The sequence below is a fragment of the Phytophthora cinnamomi genome, assembly GCF_018691715.1.
Source record: "Phytophthora cinnamomi strain GKB4 chromosome Unknown Contig16, whole genome shotgun sequence".
Classification (NCBI taxonomy): Eukaryota; Oomycota; class Peronosporomycetes; order Peronosporales; family Peronosporaceae; genus Phytophthora; species Phytophthora cinnamomi.
Window position 1 is genome coordinate 460,728 of NW_027150949.1, and position 14,793 is coordinate 475,520.

At 52.1% G+C, this 14,793-nt stretch overlaps 1 protein-coding gene across 1 annotated transcript; it reads left to right on the forward strand.

Moving 5' to 3' along the window:
* Nucleotides 1–13,172: 13,172 nt before the first annotated feature.
* Nucleotides 13,173–13,844, forward strand: IUM83_02392 (Bzip transcription factor; the record flags this gene model as incomplete). Its single annotated transcript, XM_067926305.1, has 1 exon — nucleotides 13,173–13,844. One exon carries the CDS (start codon nucleotides 13,173–13,175, stop codon nucleotides 13,842–13,844), a length of 672 nt encoding a protein of 223 aa, XP_067796694.1.
* Nucleotides 13,845–14,793: the final 949 nt, after the last annotated feature.

Below are 14,793 nucleotides of genomic sequence, written 5' to 3' on the forward strand. Positions count from 1 at the left end.
CTCGTTACAGTTAAGCCTCTCGCGCAACACGGCGTCTTTCGACCAGCTGATCTACGGGAACTCAGTGATCTGCCTGTGCAATCGGCATCATTGACCCAAGCTTTCAAACGGATGTGTGCGCCGGCAACGGCTCCCGACAACCGTGCATGGGGTGTCTTCCTTACCCGGATTGACTCCCTCCTTCGATCCCTACCAAGACTACCTGCTGGCCCGCTCCCCGCACCCACCCTCCACTGTGCCCAGCACACATGAGGGTTACGAGGTGGCCGACCTTACGGTGGCCCTGATTCGCAAACTCTTGGTCCACTTCAAGCCTCTTCCCCTCCCGATCCAGTCGCTGACCAAACGTGATTGAACTCGTCGCACATCGTGTCCAGTTCTTCCGGCGAATTGACTGGAATTAGTGTGTTGTGAAGAATCTGAGGCGGGCGGAAGAAGAACTTGGACCCCTTCTCGGCGTCCTTGAGGTCCGCGGTGAATTTCTTCTGCGAGGCGTAGTGCTTACGTTCTTGGAGTTTCACGTCGAGCTGTGCTTTCTTTTCGCTCAGCTGGTTGGCTTGATCCGCCGAGGGGTTGGTTGCTTCAAGGTGTCTCAGCCGGTTGATTTCGAGATGAAGTTCTTCGATCTCTCTCTGGCGAGCGTTCTTCCGGGACTGGAACAGCTCGCATAAGAAGATAGCGTCACGCCGTTTATGCTCGTCGAGAAGACAGCCGGGATTGTACCGTTCGTCTGTCGGGGCGTGCAGTCGATTAGCCAACTCTTCCAGAGACTCTCGGAGGTGCTTTTGCGCTCCCGGTAGCTGGATGACCCACTCGGGGCAGCGCCACGGTGGGCGGGTGGCTGGTCGAAAAGTTGTGGAACCAAGGCGAAAGTCGATGTCGTTGTGGTCGCCGAGCTCTGCTTTCCGACGGAAGTCGTGCAGGATGTTCTGCATGGCTGAGCGGAAGAGGCGAGGGCTCATGAGGACGTAGTCGATCCTTGCTCGAGCGTTGGGGTCGGAGTTTTCTACCAGCGTCGGGTGTTGCAGGCGCAATGCGTCCGCTACATCGATCGCTTGCATCCAGTCCAGCAGTTCGGTTTGGCCTTGTGTTCGATTCCGGTCTGTCTGGTTGGCTTGATCCATCCGACTGTCCAGAACCGTGTTGAAATCGCCCATCACAATGTGAAAAGCGGTTCCGTCTTCGTCTTCGTCGAAGTTGCGAGGAAGAAGATTGAAAAATGAGGGACGCTTGTTGGGTTTGACTGGTGCGTACACCACATGGATGTACGTGGTCGTCGAGTCCAGCGTGCCCCGTAGCAGTAAATACCTGTCCGTCAACGCCGGTGAGCTGGCGTGACGGAGGGTAACGTCTTGAATGTCCTTTATGGGGCACGTAGGTGTCAGCAATAAGCCGACACCAGCGCGCCCCGTGTATCCTGTCATGTGGTCTTGCGACCAAAAGCTTGTGTTAAAGCGTAAAGTCTCCTCCCACAGGTGCTTCACTCGCTTGAAATTTTCGAACGACTCAAACCGCGTCTCTTGCAGACCGACCATATGATAAGTCTGGGAGAGGTAGTTCAAGGAGCTCTTGGAGACTCGGTTCATGCCTTTGGCATTGAGCGAGAGTCCCCGGAGGGCCCAACTCCCGTCAGAGAGAAGGGGTGTTTGGGCCGGCTGCCGCCACAGCCACCTGCTGGAGGGATCCAATGCAAGATCGGAGCTCCTCAGGCAGGGACGATTGAAGTAGTCGGGCCATTAACGGTGATGTGACCAGTGCGGCGAGCGTGCCATCGTCCCAGAGATGCCATCTGGGATGCGGCAGCGCCGACGGGCTGCGCTGAGTGACCGCGCTCACCTTGAGCGGGTCCATGTAGATGCTTGGCGCAATGATCTGCAGGGCGAGGTCAAACTCAGCCAAGTGGAGTTGCAGCCAAAAGTCATTCGTCGTACCACATAAGCCTTCCAGAACAGTTTGCAAGCTGAGGTCAGTCGCATTCGGGAAGAGCTTGATGATCTCGTCGTTGAGCGAGTGGTCCTTGATGTTCGGGTTCAGTTTCCTGGCGGCAATGCGAAGGACCGCGTCGTTCATCGCCTTGCTGCGCAGATGTTGGTAGTTGCTCGGGGTCGAGGTGTCGAGCAGGAAACGGTGGACACTGGGTTGCGCTTGTATCGAGTACAGGGCCTCGTCAGCGTTCTCGATGTCTGAAAATTCCTTCAAGTACGTCTCGATAATATTACTGACTTGTTCCAGCGAGGCTTTTTCCGCCGAGTACGTCACGACCGCACTGTTCATGGCGTGCTCCGATTGCTTTGGTAGCTTGATGTAAGAAGCCACCGCTTGCGGGGGATTGTATCCATCCCACAAAATCAGATCTTGGTCTGCCGGGGCCTTACCACCTTCACCTTCACTCAGCCACTCGAAAGGGTTGGGTGACGCAAAGATGGAGTAGTTGGACTGGGACGGCGGAAGTTCACGGACATTCGCGTTGGCAGGAGGAGCCACTGGGCCAAGAGCTAGTTGCTTGGCGCGAAGGATGCGAGTCGGCGCACGATCCGTTCGCTTGGCGGCTTGAATGGAAAAGGTTGGAGCGTCGGTGCCCTGCCAGACGGAGCCGGGCTTGACACTGACCGTCGTGACATCTTCCATGTCGCTTCCTTCAGACGCGTCCTTGAGAGACTCATCCAAGTGGTTGGATTCGGACGGGGCATAGTCCGAGTCGTTGTCTACGTCCATGGTAGCATTACCGTTCGGGGCTGCCATGGGCGGAGAATCTTCCTGCTTCGAGCGCGGCTTGGTAGCTGGCTGCTTCGCCGAGAGGGCCTTACGTTCCGCTTGGAGCGCTTGGAGGAAGGGTGCCTTGGTTTGGTTGAAGGCTGGGATGCGATGGTTGACCACAACATAACCGTGTCCACCAAAATCAATCTGGCGCAGTGGCGTCGTTGGGTCGATCATTAGCGAAGCCGGAGCGGTCTTTTGGTTGAAGTACACCCGGCGGTTGCGTGAACGAAGACCTTGGACCGTACGGCTCGGGGAGATGTACACCGGGGCGTACCATTCTCCGCGAACCAGTCGTAGATCTCACCGTCGGTTGTCTCATCTGGTAGACGCTGGAGGTCCACGTAGTACCAGTTCGAGTACTTGGAGTACGGCTGGATGCGAAACTTCTTACCGCAGATGGTAAGTTGTTGCCCTCCGAGCTTGGAACACATGTCACGGTTGGTACAGACGAAGTTAATGCCAGCGTTACGAACGGTCTTGAAATCACGAAGGTGCAGGGTATTAGTCGACCAAATGGCCGGCTGCGGGCCGGACCCGAGCGAGGTCATGATCTCCGTGTCCGTGAACGTGGAGGTCAGGTCCTTGGCGGGGATCCACATGGAGAAGGTCACCTCACTAGCGACCTGTCGCGGGACGCCAGCGAGCGCAGCGAACTTCTTGTCTTGCGCGGTGCGATCCGGATCAAGCATGGCCTTCTCAGCCTTTTCGAGCGTGTCGTCGGTGGGTTGCGAGAACTCGGCCCTAGGGGCCTTGTTGCGCCACTCGACGAGCCATGCCTGGTCGCGATGAACGGCCACCATGGTGATCGATGAGGTCTTGCCAGTACAGGCGGAGCTTGTCTCAAGTAGCTCTCTTTTCAGTCGTCACTTACCCTCCTTTACGGTAGGGCTAGGTCCCACTCCTATGATCTCCCAGGACCACAGGCGCAAACTCGGTAACAACGTCAAGGGAGCGGCTCAATTCAAAGTCGCGGGTGACTGGGGTCTTATCGGCAGGTGGGGTGGACTTCAAGCGACGAGGTCGGGTGAAGGCACGGCACGAGTCGAGAGTACGAGGGGCAGCGGCGGCACGACGGCTAGAAGCTGAGGTGGTGTCGGGGCGGATGGCGGTGGTCTTGGGGTCGCGGAAGATGAGCGGTGGCTGCACGACAGTGGGGCTGAGGTGTTGATGGCGCACGGACTCGACTTGGGGGACCGAAGCTTGAAAGCACTTAGCAGGTGTGGACCTGTCTTGGGCACTTGTGGGGTAGCCGGCAAATTGCAAACTTCTATATGGCAGAGAACACATACTCTATTGTGTTTTGCAACGATTTGTCGTTTTCTCTCTTCGTTATTAGTACTTATTACTGAAGTAGATGTCACTATTTTAGTGATAAATTTGCTAGTGAGACCAAGATCGATCTCAAAACGTTTCGTTTTTAAGTGTCAAATTCGGTAATACTGTAAAAGTAAAAAGGGGCCGAAATCGTACTACCTCTTTTTTACACCTCGTTTTTGTTGAGTCGTGTACCATACCATTACTTATATCTTCCCGACTGTCAATCCTCAGCCTTACCTTTACAGAACAGCTGGACACCTCCAGAGAGAACCAACTACATAACACCAAAATGCACATCATGTTCGGAAAACCACGTTGAGAAATAATACGTATTATCTGGGGATAATGCACATTATGTTCTGAAAAACACGTCGAAAAATGATGCGTATTATCCCCACATAATATGCGTTTTCTCAGATTAGCCTTTCTGGTGATCTATGAAATCCATACTGATATTATGCTGAAAGGGCGCGGCGTGACCATTCCACAAAAGCAGCGACCCTTCGCTCTCAGTACGCTTTCCTCATCGAACACTCACAAACCAAACTGATATTATCATAGAACCGTACGAACCGCTCAGTATGCATTTTATCATAATACGCATTATCGGAAGTTTTAGGGAGACGCGGTCCCCACCTCGTCCCCACCCCGTCCCTCGCCCGTCACTCTGATATGTCAACTATCTGAAGTTTGGACTTCCGGATAACAGCACATATCTACGTACTCAATACACAAAAAAACACATTTGCACAACACACATTTAAACAAAATCCATTTGACAGAACGCAGCGGCTCCAGCTCACTGGGCGGGGCACCACACGGACGTCGACCGCGCCGGCGCCCGAGGGAGTGATGGCCTGAAGGGCAGCGCGGCGAAGCAGAGCAGCAGAGTCAGCGCCAGCGCTAAAGAGCGGCAGTCAAATCTGTACGTACAACAAGAGGGAGGGGGCTGAGCATGGATTGAGCTACTAACTGGTTTTGAAATTGGTTTTAAAGGTGAACTAGGAACTGCATTTGAGACTGTCGCTCAGTGCATTGAGTGTAAGCTTGCTCTGTGTACGGTGTGCTTCGACAGTACAGACGGATTGCTCGCGTTCATGTTAAACAGAGGATTTGCTCACAACTTATGGGATGGATGCATTTCACGCAGCAGCACAGCATCTTGTAGGACGACTACCCAGAGGTACAGTAGCAATTCCAAAAATCCTCCAGTTGATATGTGCGGTGTTGACTGTTTTACCTGTGTTGTCATGTAGTTAAATGGAAACACTTCGCGTTGCAGACTATCAGGAGGTGTAAGAGCAGCTCGATCTAAAAAGAACGAGCGGCGGTCCGGGGGAACCCCAGCAAGGGAGCGCACGGCGTCCCGAGGCAAAGCCGCCAGGTAATATCCATCCACAGCGCCAGCATTCCAGCGCCCCAACCTTCTAATCTGTGACTCTGTTGCTCCAGCTAGTTCAGCCATTCGAGATCCAGATCCTCGGGTAGCGTAGGTCTTAGCTTTTGAGTGCATACTGAGGGCAGAGAAGGCTTTACGGTAGCGCCGTAATGTGCTCGGTATGTCATTGCTTTTGTTGATTTTTGTCCTGCCTTGAGAACTTAAAATTATACGACAGTGCAGGCTTTAGAAAATTAGAAACAGCTTCCTTAGGCGCGTATGCGCGGGTCGTGTCGGCAGGCCTTGCCTCGCGACAGCGATCTAGCGTTGCGTTACCGTCCTCTTCGAGCTCAACTTGCAACCCTGGTGGCTCCATTGCACCCCAAACACAATTTACGATATGGACTATTTTTTGCTATCACCGAAGAGCTGTCTGCAGGGAGGGACGCCGTCCCCATTCTATAGTGCATTCAAGTACAGCTACACCTAACCCTAGGGAGATAACCTCTCATTATCCTCGAACACGACCTTGATGTTTAATAATTTCAAGCAAATTTTCAAAAATGATATCACATTGAACAGAATGCTAAAATTTAGGGTTGTGCCCCGACCTCCACTTGACATGCTGTAACGGGAGCGACCCTCGCTTTGCAGGCAAAGGTGCTACGGCATCCGGGCTGGATGCCGTAGTGCCGGATGATCCGGTGATAAAGATAGTGTAGTGGCAGATCGATTGATGGTGGTACCCCCACAACCCAGACCGGAAAGGTTTGCGCACCGGCCGGTTTCCAGCTTGGCGGCTTTCATGGGTCGTCGGGTGTGGAGCTCGGCGAGGTGGGTGCCGTTTGGACCATGAACTAGGCGCGGGTCAAATTCCTGCTCCAGTGCATTTGAGTTGCGGGTTTCTCACACGAAGGTAGATTACTACCGATTACCGACAGCGCAAAAGATCGATCAGTATACATGTAGCGAGCACCAGCCCAATTATTCCGATAAGACAGTTTCTCGTTTGATGTCAGTGTCTTTAGCTCTTGAAACGAAAATATGGGATCGATCCGAGCTCTCGACGGCAAGAGAATCATAACCTTAGCGATGCACAGCTTATAGGGAGTAAGGCTCCCTATCAGCGTCTGAAGTTGTTGCGTGCGGTACTGCGTTATTAGTAGTAAGAGCTTCTCCAGGTTGTGCACGAGGCGAATGCAATCCCAGTGGCAAAAAGATCCCTGCGCGACGCGACTACATTATTTCTAAAGCTGCCCACTCCCCGTTTCTATCCTTGATGTCTATCATTGATGACCTCGTGGGCATTACGAGCATGACAAGCACACTTATGAAAAAAGCGTATGCTAGCTTCGAAGAGTTTTGTAATGACGACGGAGTCGAGTTTGAGTCTTCAGTAAAAAACTATTCAATCAAAAGCATCCCGTTCTGGAAGGATCCGCAGGACACAACAGCGCTTGCAGCGTGACTACAGAAGCTACTTGGAGCGCATGATGATGACTTGCGTGAAGCCGGGAAATCGCCCGGGTCGAAACCGAAACGTGCGTTTTACGGCCAAATTTGTATCCCGTACAATGAGGACAGCAACGAATGTATTGTGGCACCCAGCGACGTCACGTTTCCGGAGTTAGCAAAATCCACTATTCCTGTGAGCTCGGGCAGTGTGTCACCCGAACCAGCTGCAAGTGGAAATTCGTTGTCAGGGCGTAGTAGTGCTGTGAACGAATCTACCCCAACGTCACCACCGACTGCTGTGACGACGACCCACGCCTTGCGATCACAGGCAGTGTATTTGCGGCTGTAATTTGTTTCTCGTTATTGACAAGCTAGATGAATTGGGAACTTACACAGCAATACTCTTGGTAGAAGTGGGGATGACGCCTTGAAAAAGTTAATACATCTTAATCACACTTGGTGTTCAACTGGTTGTGAGCATTGATCCTTTTTGCTTAATTATATTAGTAAGCATCTCGAACGAGGCCGGAGATCTGGAGCGAGAAAACCGAACAATTTGGCAACTGTACTGCCATGTTCTGCATCCAAAGCGCCCACAGTCTACCCTACATCCTCGTCACCGAAGCGGAAGACACGAATTATCTTGCGATCTCAAGCGTAGTCGCGAACTGAAGGACGCCCAAGGAGCTGATACCTGGAGCGAAGAGAAATGTTCACGAGATTGCGGACAGTTTTCAAGTTAAGACCCTGTTAAGGGCGTAATTCACCTTTCTGCCTTGGAATGGTGAATGGGTACATGTGCACACTTGAGGCCGAATTCATTCGGGATCATGCGGTTAAGCTCTACAGTAGATCGTCGAGTAACTTGTAAGGACAAAGGCAACACTACCATCCAGCTTTGGCATTTGCACAATAAACTCCGTTCAATTTTGCTGTCGTATTGATATCTTGCTAGCCTTGACTGTCTCGTTGAGACCAACCAGACAGATGCCGTGACTCGCGCCCTCGCTGTAGTGGTACTTTTCTCGCACCAACTACCGAGGTGTTTCGAGATCGCGATCGTAGACCACCCGCGCCAAAACCGCGTTCACTGCTGCGCCGAGCCAAAATTGACCGGTTTGCGTGGTTGGGGACAGGAGAAGAGGCAACTGCATCGTTCTTTTCGTCGCGCACTAGTGCCTCCTTTGGTAGCGGTGCAAACACTCCAATCCGTTGTTTCACCTCAGGAGAAACGACTTGTCCGTTGTCCGTCGGAGGGATTTCATTGCATACGAGCGGTGGTGGATCCTTAGGCTTCGGCTGGGCTTGCGGACTCCATTTTCGAGCAGGGACGGTGTAGTTTGCTTTGATTTGTAGCGTTTTCTTGGCAACACCGGTTGTGAAAGTGGCGCTTTTCATCAAGTTCGTAATGAGCTCGGGTAGTGGCAACATGCAGCCTTCTCCCCGTGCACAATACGATTCCAATGAAGTCGTTGCCTCCTGGTGTGCTTGTTGCACAAGATGGTGCTGATGATGGCTCTGCTTGTGATGATCTGATAGCTTTGCCAGCGTGCCGATGACATTAATCTCTGGGCAGTCTTTCACGTATTCTTGAAAGTCGATGCTACACAGATTCGAGATGAGCTCGAAGCAGTAGCTCACCATTTCAGCGGTTGCAGTAGGTAAATCCGCTAGCCTCACAACGCACGGCAAAACTCCATCATTTAGAAGCCGGGGTACGTAAGCTTTACAACTGGAAAAGTGGCGTAATGCAGCCAGAATATTGGAGCTGGCCTCACTGTCCATGTTGGGTAGAGTCAGTATGAAGACCATCGCGTTGGCAATTCGTGCATTGAGCAAACACGCCTGATTCCCTGGTGCATTACTCAACTTCCTTAAGGTTGCTGCCACCAAGCGATAGTGCTTCGGTAGAAAGTGCTCACTACGGATAAAGTGCAGCAGCACACGACCTGCATGGTCTTCAAGAACGCGTGTGGAATTCACTTTACCGATAGCGACGTTGCAGATAGCCACCGCAGCAGATTCCTTGAGACCGTTGAAAGGGCCGTAGTAGATATCATGCAGTGTAGCAACCGCATGACAGGAAACCAGAGTTGCAAGAACATTTGCGTCGTCGGCTGCGCGCCAGCAACTCAAGTTGTGCAGCACAAGACAACATAACTGGACGTTGACCGAAGTAGTTGCGGATGATTGCTGTGGAGGGTGCGTCAAAGTCGTGGGGCACGAGTGGTCCTTCCGTCGCTGAACTGCTAGCGTTGTCTCGGTCATTGGGACTTGCTGCCGTACGAATGGCATGATTTCGGATTGTACAACCATCGGTAAGGCCGGCAATTGGCACGATAGATTGTATAACACCGACAAGCACAATGTCACGATTTGTGAATTGCGCGTGTGGTGGCGCTGTAACACCTGAACCAGTATCCGCAAGACGTGAGGTACATCGAGCTCGGCCACGTCCAACGACGAGTTGCTTGTTAGGTCGTGCACTGTCAGCATACAATTGCGCACGAGGTCCTCATCTTTCATGTCGATGATCTGCTCCATCCACAATAGCATGGTGAGTTTTAGTCTATCTGGCGATATCAAGGCATCATTAGCGCTCGTAACACGCAGGAGAACCATCGCAGCTAGCTGGCGGAGCTCCTCGCTACTCTCGGGCGACGAAAAATGCACACTCAGGTGCTTCTCAAGACCTTCGTTGAGGAATGCCTGGCATAGTTTTTCGTTTGCCACAAGATTTGCGATGGTCTTGACTGTGACGAGCACAATCGCAGCATCCTCGGCAGCATCAGCCCCGCCGCTGCGAGACAACAGATGAATAAGTGCACGAGGAGCACCAGCATCCAGAAATTTCGGGATCTTGCTGGAATAAGCGGACAAGTTACACAGAGAAACCGCACACACGTAGCTCACTTCGGGATACTCGACTGTGCACAGTGAAGCGAGGGCCCAAATGATACCGTGGCCCACTAGGGACTGCAAGCAGTGAGGCGTGACGTCCACCAGACAATTTGCGAGCGTCATAATACTCAACGCCTTGATCGTTTTGCTATCTGTCGCCACAAGCGCCAATACCATCACTGCCTGAATTGCTCCTTGCTCAATTAGTCGTGATTCCAGACCTGCAAACGATGATAATCGACATAAAGCCAGAGTACAGAGCTCTTTCATCGTGAAAGCCACTTTGCCGTCACTACTTTCGGCTTTCGTCCCCGTGTGTTTGATTCGAATTCGCGAAAGATTAATGAGGTCCTCCACCCCACGCTCCTTTACGAGAAACTCGCATCCTTCCTGCGTGGCTGTCAGGCAGTAATATACAAATGCGCAGTTGGTCAGGATGGTGTCGTCTTCGTTATCCTGCTCTACGTCCTCTTCGTCTACCTCCATGTTGTTGAAGCCCTCTTCGCCAGTACCTGCCCTGGGTTTAGTCTTTGATTGCAACCTATTCAGCTTTTTCAGGAATCGAAACACGGCCCCATTGCGCACAAGTGCTCCGCGATTCTTTGGGTGGTGGGCAAGGTGGGCAAGTAATGTGACACCACTACGTATTGTTGCTGGGTCGCTTTGAGCAATGTCGAAATTTGTCTTTCGCTTCACGAATCGTGCAGGGATAGCGGGCTTCATCCACATCTTGGCGGCTACCTCAAGCTCATTACCGTTGCTTAGGAGAGCGAGTACGAGCTGAGTCATCTCATCTCCGCCGTGTGGAAAATCTTCTCCGCCATTTCTTGCAAGCAGGAACAAAGCGTTAAGAGCATAGGCTCGGCAGCTCGGGTACTGGCGAATCAGTTGCACTAGCTCCGAAAGAAATCCTCGTCTCAGCAACTGTGGTGCACAACTTATGACCCCAGCCAGTCTGTAAACGATAGCAGCAACCAAGTCGGCCACCTTTTTGTGTATAGGATCTGTGGCAAGTTGCAGTAGTCGATCCAGCAACGATCCCGATTGGCAGAGAAGAGGAACACTCTCGTCGCAGCACGAAATATTGTAGAGTGCTTCCACTGCAAATATGCAATCCTGTGAGTTTGTTGACTGCGTCAATGTCAACAGTAGTTCAGTGAGCTCGGGAATATGAACCGCTACCTCCTCGGTAGAGCTCGAGATCAGGTAGCAAAGGGAGCAAATGGCGTTGACCTTCACCGCTGACTCAGGCATTCGGCTCATTTCCAGTAAAACGGGAACGGTGCCCTCTTGAATGAGCTCGTGGTGTGTCAAAACGCTATCGCACAGATTCCGCAGGATACACGAGTGCAAGTACACAAGGCTGTTTTCTTGGGCTTTACCTTCAGTCTGCTCGGAGCTTGCAATGCCTCGATTCCCAACACGAGCGGATTTCGTGGCACAAACAGCATCCTCGATGTGCTGCCCGGTTGTTTGTACCAGCGAGCCGATTGGCAGCCAGTTGCAGATCTTGATACGGCTCCCTTCATCCATAGATAATTGGAGAAGTATCAATAGCGTAATTTCCTGGATCTCCTCGTTAGGGGAGAGCAACATCGTCTCCAGTAACTCACAGAAAGGAGACGAAAGCAATAGCTGACGGTTAGCCCGTACTTCGCATAGCGACACGAAAGCTCGGAGCGCCCAGCCTTGGATCGCAGGAGGTACCAGTGGTATATGCGTCGCTAGAAAGCGCGGAATATTCTCTCCAAGCAAAGCGTTGTGGAACAGTGAGACCAAAGAAGCATTGTAGATAGCCTTGATCAAATAAGCCGACGAAGAGTTGAGTTCCGCAGTGAAGGAAGTATTCAGCAGACTACTACCACCAATTCCTCCGTTAGCTTTGGCCACAGCAACCAGCAGCTGAGAAAATACTTCGCGAAAGTGCTTGATATGCCGTGCATCTGCAGACAAGTTAAACACTGTGGCCGCGCAAATGCGCTTGGTCTCCCAGCTCGGAGATGTAATGAGTCTCAAAAGCGAGCGGTCAATGCCTTCCACAAAAAGTGCCTCGACAACATTTTCCTCTTCAGATAAGTGACACAAAGTTGCCACCATATCCTGTCGTGGAACTGGCGATGTGGCTCGGGAGAGCTGCTTCAGACTAGCAACTACACCATGCGTAATCATGGACTTCCGAGCTGCACGAACTCGAGACAAATAGTACAGCGCTCGACAGCAATGTGCCTGGGTAGCCGGGTCAGAACTTGCGCTTAGAGCCAACACCGACTGAACAATACCGTGTTCCAAGAGCTTGTTGATGCCATCGTCCATGCGTGGAGATTTGGTACCTTGATCAGCTTGAACTGACTCAGCACTTTTGTTGCTAATTTTTGGGTCTTCAGCACTGTTATGCGGCTTCAATCGAACAGCGATCATCTCTTCAAACGTCTTCGCACAACGTCGCTTTCGGAGGACGAATGCAGTTTCGTCGATCACTGCAGTTGGCGCTTTAATTGCAGAATCACTGCTTGAACCCGACATCAATGCTGGCGCCGCAGACCGCGCACGTTCAGCTAAAAGCTGTCGCCGCATCTCTCTCTTCTTAGCTCGAATATCCACCTCGGCCGTAACTTCGGTTGGCGTGTCTGTACTCTCAGTAGTATTAGCGGGGGGGTTCTGATCGTCGGAACTTTGCTGTGTTTTGGGGGCCACGGTGCCCTTATCTTTTCGTAGCAATGTAGCAGACCCGACGCGGCTGTGAATGACGCCCCTGCTCGTGATCTCTTTGATCGGAAATCGTGACGAATACCAAAGCCCATCGAGCGTGGCCTCCTTGCTGGAGAATTCAAAGCTGTTGTCATTGTCGCGCAGTGCTTGGTGCACACGACTGTGCGTCGTTGCGGCTGCTGTCGCCGGACGTCGAAGCGGTGACGAAGCAGGAAGCTGAGGTGTTGAGTTAGCTCCGAGCAGCAGCGAAGACCGTCGGAATGATTCTTTTCGAGAGGTGACAGTTGACAACCGGCGAATCGAAGCTGATCGTGCAAACACCGCGCGGTCTGCTTCAATTCGGTCTTCACTTTCCGTTAGCACTTCCTCCATGAAAGTCGGTTCGTTCGCTGGCAGATCCACAGAGGCCGAAGCAGTCGTTGTCATCATCTTCAGCTTATGTACCTCACTCGTGTCGGTCAGTTCATCTACTGCGAGTCGCCTCGCTCTCGCCCACGCTGCATGTCGTGCCTCAGTCACTAGCAACTATTCTTGCGATCAATCACCAGCGATTCATCAGTTACTGCGACAAAGTATTTCGGGTCCGCCGTGCCTTAACTGCGAGCATGGAAGTCAGCGGTAGCACACCAAGATAAAGCTCCTATATGGCGCGATGCCCTCGCGCGAGTTCCCCGCCCCTCCCGACTTATCGGAGCTGCTCAAGTTTTTCGAGTCCGATGAAGGCAAGGCTCGGGTGAGTCGGCAAAACGTAGCGACTCGCGCCAACTCTCAGCGCAGTCGAGCGCTACCGCCTCAGTCAGCATTCTCGAGACGGTTGAGCACTGAAAGCATCAACGCAGCAGCCTCGAAGCTTTGGAAAACACCTCCTCAAACTAAGCCTGCGACTGCAGGCAGTCGCCGTCTTTCGCAGCCTCGTGCAGCCAACAGTGAACCCAAAGCTGCTACAGATGAAAAGCCCACCAGCACTCCTCAAAGTTGGAATGCCTCCACTCTGCTGCCTCCGGCGCCCACCAAGACCCTTCGGCATCAGCTTCTGTGTCGGACGTATCAACCCCCAGCTCCCGTGTACGTGGTGCCATCGGAAGCGACTGAACTGCTGGACCGACTAGCGAAGGGCACGATTTCGTCTCGCTCCAAGCTAAAGCCTCACGCTGACCCGAAGAAATGCAGTGTCGGAGGCGATGACCGACCGGTAAGCGGGGTTCGCCCAGCGTCGCCAGCGGATACCCGAGGACGGGACGCGATTCAGACGCTACTATTCTACCGAAAGGAGGTCGAGAAGAGACGCCGACTGGACTTGAGCGACTCGCGTACGGACGAGTGAGATGAAGGAGGGTAACTTGGCAAGCTTGCTAGGGATAAACAACAAGATCAACTTGTCAAGTTGCTTTCGACGAATGAGACTCTGGGCCACGCAATTATCGGTGGCGATTAATACGTGCCCCGAACAGTTGTTCCTCACGTGTAGATTCCCAATTGATCGGGGAAATTCCAAAATACGTCCGTAAAACTGAACTATTTCTCAATCGCGTCAATTACGCACCGCAATCACCCTTAATAGAAGGACGTGCGCCCCTTTTGTACGCGTATACGTTTTGCACCATGTATTCCGTTTGTGACTATCAGATTATCCACGAGTCTCCCGAATTGGAATACTTCCCATTTGGTATCAATGGAGCAAGACCAGCGCTTCTTGCACAAAGAAGAATTCAAGTTGGCTGTGACTTCTTTGTTTGTACAAGACTGCAGGTCTTGATGCTACGTCCAGAACATAAAGGAGAAGAGTAAGGTAGTATCCAAATATGTAACATGCGAGTATTATATTAACGCTCGCATAGACTATTATTGATGGTGCGGTGCGTGTCTCTTCGGTCCGATTGAAGGACTCTTACGCTGTGGCGAGTTTGACTCTAGTCCTAGTCCAAGGAGACTGGGTACTAAAAGTAGCACAGGAAGCGGCGCGCTACCAATCTCAGTTGAAGCCCAGTGATGTTATATCACGGGCTCGAGAAGACTATGCAGTCCGTGTTTCGTACAAACAAAGCACATAGCTGTTGCGCGAATCAAAGCATCGTCGTTAGATCGAGGCTTGACGGTCTATTCGATGCTCATTCCAGGGTTATTCGTAATCTGTGAAGCTAATCCAGGTTCAAACTATGATGCTGAAGTAGTTGACGGCCGTGTCTAGCGTGCGGTTGTAGCACTTTCGCCATGGTTGCAAAGCGCGTTATCATGTCTTCATGTAATTTCTTTACATGCTTGTCATCCCAAGT